Below are 17,874 nucleotides of genomic sequence, written 5' to 3'. Positions count from 1 at the left end.
ACTGACCTGAAAGATAGGATCATGGCCAAGTTTGAAACCTGGATCCCCCGCAGCCGGTTACCAAGATTACGTGAAGTACCCTCAGAAGGTCTGCTAGATGATGTTAATGCAGCACTACGGACAATACCTACAACCACGATTACCAACACTAACAAGCTGATCTACAATAAGGCAGCAGTGATCAGTGAGATGCTTGGCTACAAGTTGAACAGCCACAAGGGGCAGTACCCTCCATGGAGAAGGAGGCTAGAGGGCAAGATCAAAGTAGCACGGAGGGAGGTTAGCCAACTAACGGAGTTGCAGAAAGGTGCGACAAAGAAGGTGCATAAGAAATACAGCAAGCTGTCCATACCTGAGGCCTTGGAAACTGCCAAGCAAAGACTCACAGCCTTGGCCAGCCGCTTGAGGAGGTACACCAGAGAGATAGAAGGCAGGAGAATAAACCAGCTGTTCTCCACAGAACCAGCAAAGGTGTACTCTCAGTGGCAAGGGAACAATAAGAGAACAGCACCACCAAGGCTGGAGACGGAGCAATACTGGAAGAGCATATGGGAGAAGGATGCAACCCATAACGGCAATGCTCAGTGGCTAGTGGATCTGAGGGCAGACCACAGCGACCTCCCTGAACAGGGTCCAGTAACCATCACAGTGGCAGATATCCAAGAAAGGGTCTCCAGTATGGAGAGTTGGACAGCACCAGGGCCCGACATGGTTCACGCCTACTGGCTAAAGAAGCTGACTGCACTCCACGAGCGTCTGGCAGCACAAATGAACCAGCTGCTAGTTAACGAGAGACACCCGGAATGGCTAACCGAAGGTCGGACGGTCCTGATCCCCAAGGACCCCAAGAAGGGACCGTTCCCCTCCAACTACCGACCAATAACCTGCCTCAGTACTACATGGAAGCTCCTGTCAGGCATCATATCGGCTAAGATGAACAGGCACATGGGCCAATACATGAGCGGGACACAGAAAGGAATTGGCAAGAATACCAGAGGCGCAAAACACCAGCTAATGGTAGACAGAACAGTCAGCCGAGACTGCAAGACCAGACTGACCAACCTGTGCACTGCCTGGATTGATTACAAGAAGGCCTATGACTCAATGCCCCACAGCTGGATACTGGAATGCCTAGAATTGTACAAGATCAATGGGACCCTAAGAGCCTTCATCAGGAACTCAATGGGGATGTGGCGCACAACATTAGAGGCCAACTCCAAGCCCATAGCACAAGTCACCATCAAGTGCGGGATCTACCAAGGAGATGCTCTGTCCCCACTGCTGTTCTGCATAGGCCTGAACCCCCTCAGTGAGATCATTAACAAGACTGGCTACGGATACCGACTACGGAACGGAGCAGTTGTCAGCCACCTCCTGTACATGGAGGACATCAAGCTGTATGCCAAGAGTGAACGAGACATCGATTCACTGATCCACACTACCAGGCTATACAGCAATGTCGTTCCAATGTCATTCGGACTGGAGAAGTGTAGTCGGATGGTAACAAAGAGAGGGAAGGTAGTCAGAACTGAGGGGATTGAACTACCAGAAGGCAACATTGCAGACATAGAGGACAGTTACAAATACCTGGGGATCCCGCAGGCGAATGGGAACCATGAAGAGGCCGCTAGAAAAGCTGCAACCACCAAGTACCTGCAGAGGGTCAGGCAAGTCCTGAGGAGTCAGCTGAATGGTAAGAACAAGATCCGGGCTATCAACACCTATGACTGTGATCAGGTACCCTGCTGGGGTAATAGGCTGGCCAAAGGAGGAGGTAGAAGCCACTGACATAAAGACAAGAAAGCTCCTTACCATGCATGGAGGGTTTCACCCCAAGTCCAGCACCCTGAGGCTGTACGCTAAGCGGAAGGAAGGGGGCCGGGGACTGGTGAGTGTCAGCACCACAGTCCAGGATGAGACAACGAACATCCAAGAATACATTGGGAAGATGGCCCCAACTGACCGAGTGCTCAGTGAATACCTCAGGCAGCAGAAACCCAAGAAAGAGGAGGGAGACGAGGAACCATCATGGAAGGACAGGCCCCTGCACGGTATGTACCACCGGCAGATAGAGGAGGTGGCTGATATCCAGAAATCCTACCAGTGGCTGGACAAAGCTGGACTGAAAGACAGCACAGAGGCACTAATCATGGCAGCACAAGAACAAGCTCTGAGCACAAGATCCATAGAGGCTGGGGTCTATCACACCAGGCAAGACCCCAGGTGCAGGCTGTGTAAAGATGCCCCAGAGACAATCCAGCACATAACAGCAGGGTGCAAGATGCTAGCAGGCAAGGCATACATGGAACGCCATAACCAAGTGGCCGGCATAGTGTACAGGAACATCTGTGCCGAGTATAACCTGGAAGTCCCGAGGTCAAAATGGGAGATGCCCCCAAGGGTGGTGGAGAATGACTGAGCTAAGATCCTGTGGGACTTCCAGATACAGACGGACAAAATGGTGGTGGCTAACCAACCGGACATAGTGGTGGTAGACAAACAGAAGAAGACGGCCGTAGTGATCGATGTAGCGGTTCCGAATGACAGCAATATCAGGAAGAAGGAACACGAGAAGCTGGAGAAATACCAAGGGCTCAGAGAAGAGCTCGAGAGGATGTGGAGGGTGAAGGTGACGGTGGTTCCAGTGGTAATCGGAGCACTAGGTACGGTGACTCCCAAGCTAGACGAGTGGCTCCAGCAGATCCCGGGAACAACATCGGAGATCTCTGTCCAGAAGAGCGCAGTCCTGGGAACAGCTAAGATACTGCGCAGGACCCTCAAGCTCCCAGGCCTCTGGTAGAGGACCCGAGCTTGAAGGATAAACCGCCCGCAGGGGCGTGCTGGGTGTTTTTTTTTTATATATATATATATATATCTTAGTACTACATGCACACATATATATGCACATAATGCACTTTATGCACGTTAAATATGTAGCAATGGCAGACTCATACCTTGGGCTAACATGACTCCAGTGTGGTTATCGGAAAGTTACCAGTCTGTAAACAGTGAGTGGAGAGGGTCCAGTCTTTGTTAATGAAATGGATGGTTACGCTCATGTAGGGTTGCATATCCCTGCTCGTCCATAGGTCAGCAGCCAAGGCATAATGCACGACACTGCAAACATCCTTCTCTACTTTAGCCCGGCATGCGCCATATAAGCGAGGCAACTCGACTTTACTGAAGTGCTTACGACCGGGCATACCTGGGATCAAGGACTTTGACGAGGTCACGAAAGCTGTCCCTCTCAGCTACATAAACAGGGCCATGCCTTTACAAATGTAATGCGAGACAGCTCCTGCGATTTGTTTATGGCGCTGGGATGTTTTTTCATGTGGCGTGCCTTGTGTGAAAGACTGCTGTATCTTCGGCTGGCTGTAGTTTTTCTTTTCCCAACTTGCTCCCGTTGTTCTACATCTTGGTTTAGCTCGGATTTTCTGGATTCTTGATTATTCTTTTTCGTGGGCCTTCTGTAGTTGACAGAAGAGATCTGTTTTGCTGCCATCGGGCGCGGGAATAGTTTTTAGCATAGCTAGCAAATGGGCGTTGTTACGAAATCAGTTTCACCCCAGTTCTTTTTATTCCTCGAAGCATCCTCTCTGGATGAGGATGGATGAAATAGTCCGGCACCGGACTCAGTAGTCCGGTGCCGGACTACTGAGTTCCGGCACCGGAACTCAGTAGTCATTTCACAAAACCTTTATTCATCTTTATTTATCTTCATTTAAGCATGCATCTTCTAGAAGGGGAGATGTGCAAGGCCGGTGTCCCTCTGCAAATCTTCACTCCTTTGTCTGTGAAACAGTTTTGTAGAAGTGACCCCATCATAAAACCCCCATGGTGTGCTGCAAACGCTGTGTCTGTGTGTATGCACGAGCATGTGAGTGCCTGTGTGCGCGTACCCGTATGTCTATGTGAGTACATGTGAGTGACTGTATGCACGTACCTGTGTGTGTATGTGTGAGTGTAACAGTTTAAGCACTGTGTGTGTGTCTCTGTGTATGTGACTTCCTGCCGGTCATAAAAGTAATCTCCTCACCCAAGCTACACCAAATTCCTTTAGAAAAAATACAAAACAGAGTTAACATATTACAAACACTGAGACTCCCACTCTGCATCCACTGGGCCATTGGCCTCTTATTGTCTTACATTTACAGATAAGCATGTGGAGAGTCTCCTGCAAACCTGCTTCCAAGTTTATAACAATTATGAGTTTTATTAAAGGTACAAGCATCAGCATCAGCAACCCCCAACTGTAGCTTCCTGTCTCCTTTTATGGCAGGCAGACCCCCAGTCTCCATAAATTCCTTTCTCTCTAAACAATTACACACACTCAGAACTACAGCTAAGCCAAACTAAAACACAGACAAACAAATCCTTCCCTGTTCCTCTGATCTAAACAAATTTAACACATCATATTATACTAATTATTTTCTTGTACTCACAGCGTGTTCTGCTCTGAGTCGGTGCTGTTGAGCCCAAAAGGTAACCAAATCACAGACGTACCCCCTCTTTTTGGTAAAAGTGCTTCTTCTTGGGCTGCCTGTGTAGCTGTCTCTGCCTGTTGCATGTCCGGAACTACTGCGTTACTCGGTGCTGTATAGCAGCACCATGTCACAAAACCACAAGACAGCACAGACTATTTAATAATAATAATAATAATAATAATAATGGATTGCATTTATATAGCGCTTTTCGAGACCCTCAAAGCGCTTTACAATGCCACTATTCATTCACTCTCACATTCACACACTGGTGGAGGCAGCTACAGTTGTAGCCACAGCTGCCCTGGGGCAGACTGACAGAAGGAACACAACGGCCGAGACTGTCCGAGCCGGGGCTCGAACCGGCAACCTTCCAATTACAAGACGAACTTCCAACTCTTGAGCCACGATCGCCCTAATGATATATTTTATGTAATAATTTATAAAATTAGGTTAGAAACGATAGAAGACAAATGGCACGATAGACACTTTTCTATCGTCCACACGATATATACCGTCATATTGCCCTAGTTTCCCTGCAGAGGTTCTGATGGGATTCCCGATCGTGCATCAGTAAGCAACACAGTTCTGATTGTGGTGTAGTTATGTATTGTAACTGGCTAAGGGGAGAAGCCACTAGCCTAAAGACTCATGGGACTATTCACCTGACATTCACGTGTTAAATTACAGCGTTATGACAGCTATTCCAGTTATTCAATTCAATTCAATTTTATTTATACAGCGCTAAATCACAACAACAGTCACCTCAAGGCGCTTTATATTGTAGGGTAGACCCTACAATATAAAGCTTGTGTTAAAGCAATGTGTTATAGCAATCAAGAGAGCAGGAGGATGATTTCATCGAATTAACTAATTTGACCAGCTCAGGTCAGGACACAGGTAAAAACCTTTCTAAAATAACAGGCCTAGCTTGAGTTGGAGCAGACAACAGAGACACAGAAGGAGAGATATTGTTCCTCACATTGCTAACATTTTCAACAAAGAAAGAAAGAACATTTTCACAATCTTCATTTGATGAAATTGGGACAGCAGCTGTAGCTGGAGCAACAATATCACTAATGGTGTTGAATAGTACCTTGGGGTTACCTCTGCTCTTAGACACCAGGTCTGAGAAATAGGACGCCCTCGCATCTTGAACTAAAGTGTTAAAAGAAACTAAAAGGTCCTTTAAATGAAAGAGATGGACATGCAAAGGAGTTTTCCTCCACAATCGCTCATCTTTACGTCAGGAACATAGCGAATGCTGTCATTTATCCAGGGGGACGACTTTGAAACAAGAGCTAGTCCGGTTTTGACAGGACAAACACTGTCTAAGATAGAAACACAATGATTATTAAAAAGATTTGCTAATAAATCAATATCGTTATTGGAAAGTAAAACTAAATTAAAAACATCAGAAAATTTAGCAGCAGTAGAGGAATTTAAAATGCAAGAGCTAACCACATGTCGAATACGAGAGAGAGAAAGATGGAAAGACAGGTTAAAAGAATACAATGATGATAAAAATGTCCCCAGAACCAATAAAATCAATGTTTAAACCTAAAGTAAAAACAAGGTCCAGTGTGTGTCCTTTGCTGTGTGTGGGACCAGACACATGCTGTGTAAAATGAAAAGAATCCATGACGCTAAGGAAACCTCTGGCAAAGAGGTCAGAGTCATCGTCAGTGTGTATATTAAAATTCCAGACTATAACCAGTCTGGACAGCTTCAAGGTGGAGGAAAAAAAGTCCCTGAACTCCTTTAAAAACTGACCATTTAGGCTAGGTGGACCATACACTACAGCAGTGGTTCCCAAACTTTTTTTGCTGGGCCCCCCTTTGTTTTACAAGAAAAATCTTCGTGCCCCCCCTCCTGCGCGTGCATGTGCACGTGCACACGCACAAACACATCCTCCAACCACACACGCCCATATTTTGCTCCATTGCTGTTTATTTCACACCTCAAACATTTAGTAAACAATTAAATAAATACAAGTAATCTGCAATAAATTACAGGCAGTAATAAAATAAACTACTAACTAATTTACGCTGCGTCCGCACCTACACGGGGATTTTTGAAAACGCAGTTGTTTCGTCCACGTAAACGGCGAATCACCGAAAACTGAGATTTTTTAAAACTCCTTTTTTGCGTTTACGTGTGGACGAGGAATACAGAGTTCCTCAGGCAACGTCAAAGGCATGTGCCTTTTTCCACGTCACGCTGTGCGCAGGTTATTGTTTACATGAGATGAATTGAAGAATGGCAGATAGAGACAAAATACTGTTAATCTGACTGTCTGCAGGTTTTACACACAGTTACTGTCCCTCCATTAGAAAGGCAGAGGCGTCACCGTGTGATTATTTTACGTGTAGTTGTTTTTCTTCCTGTGTAATAATATTCAACATTGCTATCAATGCATTTTCAAAAAATGTCTCTCTGTGGAAATTGGGTTTAAACACATAAACAGCTGTGGGATCCTGTTTGTCCGTGGTTTGAACCGAGGGAACAAATCGTGGCAGGATCAGCCTGATGTTATTTGTATCCACTTGTAACTTTACTGTATAAAGAGCTAACATCTCCAACATGTCAGGAGTAGTTAGTCATTATGAGAAATGTTTAAGAACTAAAATCAAGAACGTGGGATACTGTTTGTCCATGATTTGAAGAGCCCAGGGAAAACCAATTCTACCTCGGCACTTGTGCAGGTGAAGCCAAAGGGAAGATATGTTTCATTATATTTTCTAGTCTTTGGTTCAGAATGAAGTTGGTTTGGAAACATATTCAGCGATGCTTCATCTCCTGCTTTGTGTTTCTGTGGGCGCCCCGTGCTAGCCGTGTCCAAGCGTTTTGTTTTTTTCTCCCCCTTTTCATACCACCCCCCCGCAATGGCTCTGCGTCCCCCCCAGGGGGCGGGCCCCACACTTTGGGAAGGTCTGCACTACAGCAAAATGTAACGGATCTTTATTTCCAACTCTAACAAGCTGTATCTCTCATCATCTGTCACCATCTTACAATCCTGTAATTGCAGCCATTCCCCAACTCTCTGTGAATGGGACTCATGGCCATTGGTCAGTGGTTGTTGATCTATGGTCATGAGAATTTGTATAATTAAGACTAAGGAGCTGACCTCCCAGCCCATTGTTCCTTCAGTGGGCTGGTTTCAGTGATTATGCAAATGTCCTGAGCAATACCTTCTCCTCGACTGGACATCCGAGGCTGGCTGATGTGGGAGTACCCACCTGGGCAAAGTTAGATGAAGGATGAATAGTGATCATCGTGCTGCCAGGTTTCAATTAGAAATAAGAAATCCAGTTTTTGGGAAAGAATAAAATTGTTCAACAAGAACATTTTATTTGTTATTGATCGGGCATTAAAAAGCACCATGCTCAGCGAGGTAGAAGTCAAATCATTAGCAGAAATGGGCCGATTTAGGGGATGTAAAAACTTAGGATTTGATCTGCGACGCTCATAAATTCCACTCACTGCAGGGATGGAAGGCCAAACAACCGGAGAGTCTGGATGAACACTCCTGAGCTAACACAGTCTCATAGGTCCAGGCCCTGCATATTCAAGCAGGGACACGGAAGAAAAGTTCCCCTCCATAAAAACTGTCTGAGCACAGGTGACCAGAAATGCTTGCTTACCAGCTAGTCCCCGCTTCCAGAACAGTCTAAGTTTCACCTGGAAACACGCTTTTTCCTCTCCTCCGCGATATGCGCGGACCCAGGAAGGTACCATTGGCGAAGCCTGACGACGATCCAGACAGCAGAGGATGGACAATATCAGGTATCCAGACCCACCATAGGTGATCGAATAGATAGCAGCGTCAGGCAATCATAGACTAAGGCACCCAACATATCAGTGACAAAAAGGGAGAGCAAAAAGGCCGGAAAAAAACAGCACTAAAACAGAGCGAGAAAAACTGCAGCCGGCAGCGGCAAAGCCAAATGCAGGCGCCATCATACCGGAAGAGAGAGGACAAGTGAACACCTGCTGCACACAACAGATGCTGATGCTCATGGTGCAGTTTCTTTGATCAACAAGCCACCTCCACTCGCCCCCATAATGAGCTCACAGCAGCCTGCAGCGATGCCTAAAATGCCAGCCAAGGTACCAAATTATAATGGGTGGACACCACTAGAGGCCTATCTCTCAGAAGTCCAGCTGGCTGGAGTGACAAAGACGCTGCCACATACCTGGCCCTGGCATTGGAGGGAAATGCATTGCAAGTACTTCTCGACCTAGCCCCAGCAGAGGAGTGGAAGCTCCAGGCCCTCACCATAGCACTGGAGAGGCAATTTGGGCAGCGGTGTTCCACTGACCAGAGCAGGGAGCAGCTGGCCAAAAGTCATCTGGAAGGAGAGAGCCTGGGCACCTGTTGCACACTTGGATTAAAATGAATTGAAACCAGTGTGGCTTTGTGAGTTCGCCTTTACTGTATCTGCAAATATATATATTGACATAGCACAACGTTTCACACTTTTGCAGTCTCACACAACTCTTATAGGCGCACTGTCTTATGGTTAGTTTTTAAACTCAAAACACTAATACTTCTTACAGTACAACAATGAAATAAACATAAACAAAAGATAGTGTGATCCACCAGTCTATATCTGCTGTGATTACAGCCCGGTACAGGTATAAATCCAAAAAAGTGCCACGCGGTTTCCATACAAACTAATGAATTATCTCTAGCTGCTAATAGTTAGCATCACGGCTAATTCACATCGCTACCAATAACTTATATACTAATGACACATAGTGGGGATTAACGGCCAACTTTCCCACATTCTCTGCAACCCCGTGGACTCATCTGTAGATACATTTTAAGTTATTTACCATCTTGTATCTGCTTACCTGTAAATATATATGTAGACATAGCACAACGTTACACACTTTTGCAGTCTCACACAACTCTTATAGGCGCACTGCCTTATGGGTAGTGGCTGGGCTTATTTACTCCCGCTAGAGATGCTCATTTTAGGGGATACTCCCTCTTGTGGTGTAACGGAGGAATAACTACCCTTCCTGCACTATGTCATTTTTGGAGACTGGGGCACACATTATTTTACAACAATCAAAGAAAATACATATTTGAACAATCAGACCATTTAACTAAGTATAATTTTGTAACTAAAGATTATGGGGGTGTCCTGCTTTGTCCACAATGTATTTCTTGTCCTTACACACCTTTGCAGAGGATGTGCAGTTGCATGCCCAATATGGTTACTGAGAGTTTCCCCCAGCTGCCCAGGAGGAGCTCAGTCTACATGCCTTCCTGCAAGGGCTTTCTCCAGAATTGCTGCACCAACATCTCCGCCTTGCCATGCCTCGGTCCCTCCGTGAGGCCCTCCATGAGGATGAATGGGCGGAATTGGTGATGACTGGCCTTGCCAGACCCTGATGAAGGCCACAAGCCAAAACGTGTTAGTCAGTTAATAAAGTTTTTACTTTTAAATGTTGCTGGAGTTCCTGCTTTGTTAGTTTCTCATCCTCTCCAAGCACCTTGGAAGTAGGTGAAGTTGTGCCAGAAATTTTTGCTGCTATCGGGCCCTGGTAGACACATGATCCACCATTTCCCTGATATGACCTGGTGTACTCCCAGGTCCATTTGGCCCACTTGCAGTAGGCTGGTCACACCAACACCCAGCTGATGACAGTGACCGAAGAGAAGACTGACATGTGAGGAGGGAAACCACCTTGAGTGAGTGACATGGAGCTGGTGCATGACTTCTGGCTCGCCAACATCCAGGACCAGTGCATCATTGGCCTTGATCTGCTGACTTGCTGGGGGCCCTGCGTTGACACATTGAAGCCAGCCATCACCCTTGGTACAGAGACTTTGGCTCTCCACTGCGAGCCAGAGAAAGAAAAAGGAGAGGGCCAAAGACAGACAAGCCAGTCTCCAGGCAGCTGCCACCCAACAGACATCGGACACTGGTGCCACACCAACTACCACCAGTGACCCTATATCACCACTGGTCACCCCAGCTTGTCAGGTCTGACAACCTTCCTTCGACTGAAACAACCCAAACTGTCCATGACATATAGCAGCGCTGTAGTGCAAGCCTCACCACTGACCAGCGCCACCGGTTAATGTGCCTCCTGGAGAACAGCATAGAGATCTTTGCTGCCACTGACAAAGGCAGCAGACAGACAGGGCTTGTCCAACACACCATTGACATCGGCTCTGCTCAGCCCATTTGCCTGCGTCCCCACAAACTGCCCGTCTCAACACGTAGCCCCAACATGTAGGTGTTGGGGCTGTCCTGTCCCAGCAAATGGTGATGGAGAACATGTTGTGGCTTATTTCAGTCCTGCACTGGGTCAAGCTGAAAAAAAAATACTGCGTTACTCGATGCAAGCTTCTTGCTATAGTTCTGGCAGTACAGCATTTTTGCCCATACTTGCATGGCTGCCACTTCCTCCTTCGCACTGACAATGGATCCCTAACCTGGCTCTTAAACTTCAAGCACCCAGGAAGCCAGGTGGCCCGCTGGTTGGAAGTCCTCCAAGGATACGACTATGAGATCCAGCCCAAGCTAATTTTAGAGATGTTGCGCAAATGGAAGAAAGCAGTCTTACATATTTGTTTAATATGTGCGTTGAAGGACATGTCCTGGTCAAAAATGACTCCAAGGTTCCTCACAGTGTTACTGGAGGCCAAGGTAATGCCATCCAGAGTAAGAATCTGCTTAGATACCATATTTCTAAGCTTTTCAGGGCCGAGTACAATAACCTCAGTTTGATCTGAATTAAGAAGCAGAAAGTTAGCGGCCATCCAGGTCTTTATGTCTTTAAGACATTCCTGCAGTTTAACTCATTGGTGTGTGTTATCTGGCTTCATGGACAGATAGAGCTGGGTGTCATGGGGCGACCGTGGCTCAGGGGGTTAGGTAACCGGAAGGTCGCCGGTTCGATCCCTGGGCTCTCTGTCCTGGTCGTTGTGTCCTTGGGCAAGACACTTTACCCTACTTGCCTACTGGTGTTGGCCAGAGGGGCCGATGGCGCGATATGGCAGCTTCTGTCAGTCTGCCCCAGGGCAGCTGTGGCTACAACTGTAGCTGCCTCCACCAGTGTGTGAATGTGAGAGTGAATGAATAGTGGTATTGTAAAGCGCTTTGGGTGCCTTGAAAAGCACCCATATAGCACCTATATATAGCACCCTATATAAATCCAATCCATTATCTGCATAGCAGTGTAAATGTATGCTATGTCTTCTAATGATGCTGCCTAAGGGAAGTATGTATAATGTAAACAGAATTGGTCCTAGCACTGAACCCTGTGGAACTCCATAATTAACCTCAGTGTGTGAAGAGGACTCTCCATTTACATGAACAAACTGGAGTCTATTAGATAGATATGATACAAACCACTGCAGCGCAGTACCTGTAATACCTACAGCATGTTCTAATCGCTCTAATAGGATATTATGGTCGACAGTATTGAATGCTGCACTGAGGTCTAGCAGGACAAGCACAGAGATGAGTCCACTGTCAGAGGCCATAAGAAGATCATTTGTAACCTTCACTAAAGCTGTTTCTGTGCTGTGATGAGCTCTGAAACCTGACTGAAACTCTTCAAATAAACCTCTGCAGATGATCTGTTAGCTGTTTGACAACTACTCTTTCAAGGATGTTTGATATGAAAGGAAGGTTGGAGATTGCTCTGAACACCAGTGGACTTGGTGTTTGGAGCCCCACCTAAGCCTGAGATTGCTGATGGGCAAGAAATGGACTACTTCAGGAGGCTGAGGGAATGGCTGCAGGTGGTCCATGATTACACTCGCCAGGCCCAGGCCAACGTGGGAGTATGACAGGAGAGGGCCTACAACACCAAGTGCCAGGAGAGAGCCTTTGTGCCAGGGGATAGGTCTGGGTATATTGCCCTGTCTGCAGTAAGGGTGTCTCCCCGAAGCTCTGCAGTCACTGGCAAGGGACTGTAGAAGTCATGACACTGTTATCTGAGGCGCCGGAGGCACATGGTAGTGTTGCACCAGGAGAGTTTCACCTACTGTATGAGAAGGGGGTGCCAGCTGTACACCCTGTCCTGATGAGGATTACTCTCCCCCAGCTAGTTTCAATGGGCCTAGGGCAGACCCCTGAACATTTGAAAGACTTTGTGTGGGGTGAGGGGGTTGCTGGGGATGACTAACCCCTTCAGGTGGGGTCTATGTAGCAGGCTAAGGGAAGGAGCCACTAGACGAAAGACTCATGGGCCTGTTCACTTGACATTCATGTATTAATTTACAGTTATCTTGCACTAATCTATCATTGTTATTGTTCATGTATAACGTTATTGCAGCTGTTTGTTCTGTATTGAGTGTGGCCAGCAATGGGCACCATAACTGAGGCTGCTGTACTCGTTAATGACCTCTGACGACCTCTGTTCTGTTCGGGGGTTCATCCACTCATCCATCTTCTTCCACTTATCTGGAGCAGGGTTGGGGGGTCAGCAGTTGAACAACAAGGTGCTCCCAGGCCAGCTGAGAGATATAATCTCTCAAGTGTGTCCTGGGTCCTGGGTCTGCCCCGGGGCCTCCTCCCTGGGACATGCCCAGAATACCTCACTCAAGAGGCTCCCAGGAGGCATCCTTGTCAGATGCCCGAACCACCTCAGCTGGCTCCTTTCGGTGTGGAGGAGCAGCGGCTCTACTCTGAGCCCCTCCTGGATGGCCAAACTTCTTACCGTATCTCTAAGGGAGATCTCTAAGCTGCATTCCTGTAGCTAAGCGATGTATGGAACACAGGAACTGCAGGTCAAAATAGAAATCTCTGTCTCCTACTGTGCTTAAGTTTGCCATAGTATGTTGCAAACTGTCCGAGTGTGTTTGGGAACAGAAAGATTATTTTATTGCATAAAATAGTGCTGCTCGGTACCCCTGGTCAGAGGGTTTCTGTCCGTCCGGTGAGCCACCTGTCACCTGGCTCAAATAGACTAGCCACACAGTCCTCATTTGTAAAGTGCTTTACAAACCTTAACATTAGGGCAAACCGCTAATTTGCCTGTTTGACTGCAGCTAGCGAAACAGCGAACAGCCACTTTCTGCTAAAGAGACAGACAGTGAAGTGGACAGTATATCCTCAGTTTAACATAAACTCATTGTTGCAGCACTGATGTGATCCCCTTACATTGTTTTTTAGTTTTAATCTCCTTATTTTCCTCTGAGTTATAGATCCTGCCACTAGTTAGCTAACATAAACGAATGTAAGTCTATTAGCCACAGCCAACCAACCATATGACGTAACCATATGACAGAAGACAGCGCTAAACATGTTTTCAAAATTTTGACTTGAAGCTCTTATTTGTGAAAGCAGTCCTCAGTGCGTTAAATTAGCCTTTATATGTGAAGCGTTTCATGTCTCTCTGCTCACCCAAACCACTGATGAAACACTGTCTGACTGGTCAGTAGGTCCTGTAATATTAGTATAAAGACAAACAAACAAATGGCTAATTAAGTTCAGCTGAGCTGTGTGAATCTGGCAACACTTAATTTGCAACATTATCTGATAAAGTAACAACCCCCATGAGTGATTTCAACAGGCGGTATTTTTGAGAAGTATTGGACATAGGAGCTTGTAGTAAATTTGAAAATATATTGGTGGATATACAGTTTCCCATACAAAACCTACAATTCACATATGCCATGTGGAAGCATGGCTTATGGTCATCCAACAGGCAAACTATACCTGTGAGCATGTCTGGAGTCAATGAGCCACTACTGTTGTTATGAAACTCACAAATCCTGTCTTACTAACAGTATGTGTTTCAATTCCTACCAAGAAAGGCTGCAGAATTGAAGCATTTTGAAATCAGATAATTCTTTTTGATACATCCTTTATTTTGCACCATTTAGTAGGTTGCAGTTCAGCCATAGCAGCAGATTAGTTTTTGCTAAGTGCCAAAAGAAAGAGCTTGAGGTAAGTTTTAATTCTCAAATACAAGAAAGGTCCCTCCATCAATTAAATGCACTACTGATGTCAATCTATTTGTGCTGACATCGGTCATTTATGGCGAAGTTGCTAACTATTCAATATAGCAGCCAGCTGGTTGACCTTAGTGCGCCTTAATGTTAAAGTTATCTCTAGATGCCGGAGTCTTTTTTTCCGTTTTTATCCTTATGAAGCAATTGTATTGAACTCGCTAACATGGCAACATTATTAAACATTTTTGTTATTCAAACATTTGTAGAGACGCTTAGCTACTGTTCTTTGTTAACATTACTGCATAACAGACGAAGGGGGCCAGAAAGAGAGAAACTTTGCATCCTTTGGATTTTAGAAAAGAAAATATCTTGAGCCAGTGACATAGAAAGGGGTCCTGTTAATAGCAATGGGACTGTGTCAATGGAGAATTGTACTTAGTAGTCAGTATAAGCTTTTAATGATATAAGTTTGCATATGATAGAATACTGCATGGTGATCTTCTTTTGATGACTTAGACTGTTGTTCACTACAAGACTTCTTCTGTTCTGTTTTGTAAGTTTCTTCCCACAGCGATAATGAGAGCTGAACAAGCAGTTTCACTCCCTACCAGGAAGAGGAGCGCTGAACACTCTTACCTTCGCTCCCTAACAAGAAGAGGGGCCGCGTCCTTCAGATTCTCACAATACACACACATACACATGCATACGCACATACATACGCACTAACATTCCTCTGTCTATGAACAGACGTATTCACTATTGTATTACTTTTGTGTATAAAGACAAGTGCAAGAACAGAGCGCACATCACAGGGCCCCCACTCTGGTGCGAGCGCTCTGTGACCGCCCTTGCAAGTAAAAACTGCAGCGTGTGTGTTTCTACTCTCCGACTCTCAGCTGAAGAAGTGTCTTTAGAAAAAATCTCATGACAGACTGTTAAAGACAACCAAGAAAGTGAGAGAGAGTCTATTTTTTGAGTTAAACTACAAAACAATTCAGACTATTTAAGACAATTTAAAAGCATTTAATACATCAAAATCACTATTTAGTTCATTTTCAGAAAGGTTAAGCAGTTCTAGCTCTGTAGCTTCAATATTTTGATGGTCAAGATGAAAAAAAACTTTATAGGGAAGTTATGAAATTATTTTCATAACTTAGTGTGGAAGCTACACAGTGTACCAACTTGAGCGTTTCCAGTCTACATTCTGGGTCTTCCAGTCGCTCCAACAGCAGTTTCACGCCTGACACGCCTGGATGGTTGTAGCTCAGGTCCAGCTCTCTCAGGTGGGAGGGGTTGGACTTCAGAGCTGAGGCCAGAAAGACACAACCTTCCTCTGTGATCCCACAACATGACAGCCTGGAGAGAAAATAGCTCTTACTAAAGCATAGCGGCTGAAGCAACTTTGAACTTGTTTTGCCCATGCAAAAACAAGTATTGATAAAAATAAACTACATTCTTATTATTTTCTTTGGTTTAAACATAAGAGCATAATAATAATAATAATAATAACAATAATAATAATAATGTCCTGCTGTTTAACTAATTGGTGTGTGTTATCTGGCTTCATGGATAGATAGAGTTGGGTATCCTCAATGGTCTTTCAACAGTTTGAACTTCTGACACTTAGGGAAATAATAGGCCAACTGAAAAACTCTAATTCTCGTCATGATGTGCTTCCCTCTCGCATTATCAATAATGCCCTGAACACTATTGGAGCCTGCATCTTCTTCTAATGAATTCCTCACTCTTATCAGGCTGCGTCCCTACTGCTTTCAAACATGCAATGGTGTAACCTGTTATCAAGAAAAGTAATCTCGATCCTTTCAAACTACAGACCGGTCTCTAAACTTCCTTTTATGTCTAAAATCTTAGAAAAACTATTTCTTAAGCAATTACAATCCTTCTTGGAGACTAATGGAATCAAGGAAAAATTCCAGTCCGGTTTCAAATCTCACCACAGCACAGAAACAGCTCTACTGAGAGTTTTTAATGATCTCCTTGTAACTGCTGATGCAGGGCGTCCTGTGGTTTTAGTTCTACTAGACTTGACTTCTGCCTTTGATACTGTTGACCTCAACATCCTCCTTTCAAGGCTAGAACATGTAGTTGGCCTTAAAGGCAAATTGTTTTCATGGTTCAAATCATATTTATCCGAGAGGACTTTCTCTGTCTCTATGGCCAATTATTCTTCCTCATTCGCACCCCTCTGCTGTGGTGTGCCCCATGGGGTCTGTGTTAAGTAGTTGAATGGGACCATACCGGTCCTTGAGGATCAGGAGTGTCTGGCTTTGGTTAGCCATCTCTCGTGGACTAGCAGCTGGTTCATTTGTGCTGCCAGATGCTCGTGAAGTGCAGTCAGCTTCTTCAGCCAGTAGGCGTGAACCATGTCAGAGCCTGGTGCTGTCCAACTCTTCATACTCGAGACCCTTTCATGGATGTCTGCCACTGTGATGGTTATTGGTAACTGTTCCCATATGCTCTTCCACCATTTCAGAAATTTGTGGGTGTGTTTTTTTTGTTTGTTTGGCTGTTTTTTTTGTACTACTTGAACACTAAAGTGCCCCTCAAATGAGATGACAGTGCCAGCTGTTGCCCAGAGCACATTTAAGTTTGTAATCGAATCCTGGCTCCATCGGCAAATCCCCAATGCCTGGGTGGAGCTACTGGGCAAAACATTACACCGTCAGGACTTCAGTAATGACTCTGATGAGGGAACAGGCGGTGGGCTCTGTGCTATTTATTTATTCGGGCATGTGTGTGAATTGCAGAGTGAGTAGAGGTGAGCTGCCGATTATTTTGGGAAGTTTTGTTTTCTCCTGTGTTGTTAGACCAGGGATGTTAGACTTTGTCATTTCTTTTGTTGCTTTCTTGAAGAGGTCAAAGGGGGACCGAAGTTTAGATTTGGGTTTTGTTTGTTGTGTTGGCCTTGGCTCACCCTGAAGCCGTACACTCCCTCTATCATTGTTCTGAATGCCATTCGTGTAAATAAAAAGCCCGATGCTATGGCTGTGTCTGTTTGAGCATGGGGAGTTGCAGGACACCCTCCTCTTGTTACGGTCGTTCCGAGCCAGGTCATAACAAGGGGCTTTAAACAAGCCAACAAGGTCTGATATTTAAAAAAATCTTTACCTAAATGAGTATTATGCTTTTCTGAACAAGCTGTATCAATAATTATTTGCTTACTTTTAGATTTTACAACTTGATTTAGAATTTAACTCTCTTTGAAGTGGCAGCCCAGTGGGGTTAGGTTGCAACCACTGGGCTGCCACTTCAAAGAGCTGGCTGGCATAAGAACATGGCGATTCCCATCTGTCTCTCCCGGAAATGCCAGCAATACTCGGCACAATGGTACAAACCATACAACTAGCCCAATGAGTGCGCCCTCCACCTCTCCACCGCAGCTGAGCCAAAACCACACCCCAAGCCAAATCAATCTCTGGTTGCTGGTACTGCTGCTTACGCCAG

The 17,874-nt window shown here is 45.5% G+C and overlaps 1 protein-coding gene across 1 annotated transcript in view; it reads right to left on the bottom strand.

Annotated features, from left to right (window-relative positions):
* The window catches only part of LOC101471704 (NACHT, LRR and PYD domains-containing protein 12), a 33,406-nt gene that overhangs the window by 7,749 nt on the left and 7,783 nt on the right, over positions 1-17,874 (bottom strand). The window contains exon 6 of the mRNA XM_024802858.2: positions 15,592-15,765. Within this exon, the coding sequence (XP_024658626.2) occupies positions 15,592-15,765 (174 nt within the window). The remainder of the gene's footprint in view (positions 1-15,591; positions 15,766-17,874) is intronic.

This window comes from Maylandia zebra, linkage group LG6 (assembly GCF_041146795.1).
Source record: "Maylandia zebra isolate NMK-2024a linkage group LG6, Mzebra_GT3a, whole genome shotgun sequence".
Classification (NCBI taxonomy): domain Eukaryota; kingdom Metazoa; phylum Chordata; class Actinopteri; order Cichliformes; family Cichlidae; genus Maylandia; species Maylandia zebra.
This window is presented reverse-complemented; position numbering and strand designations above follow the sequence as displayed.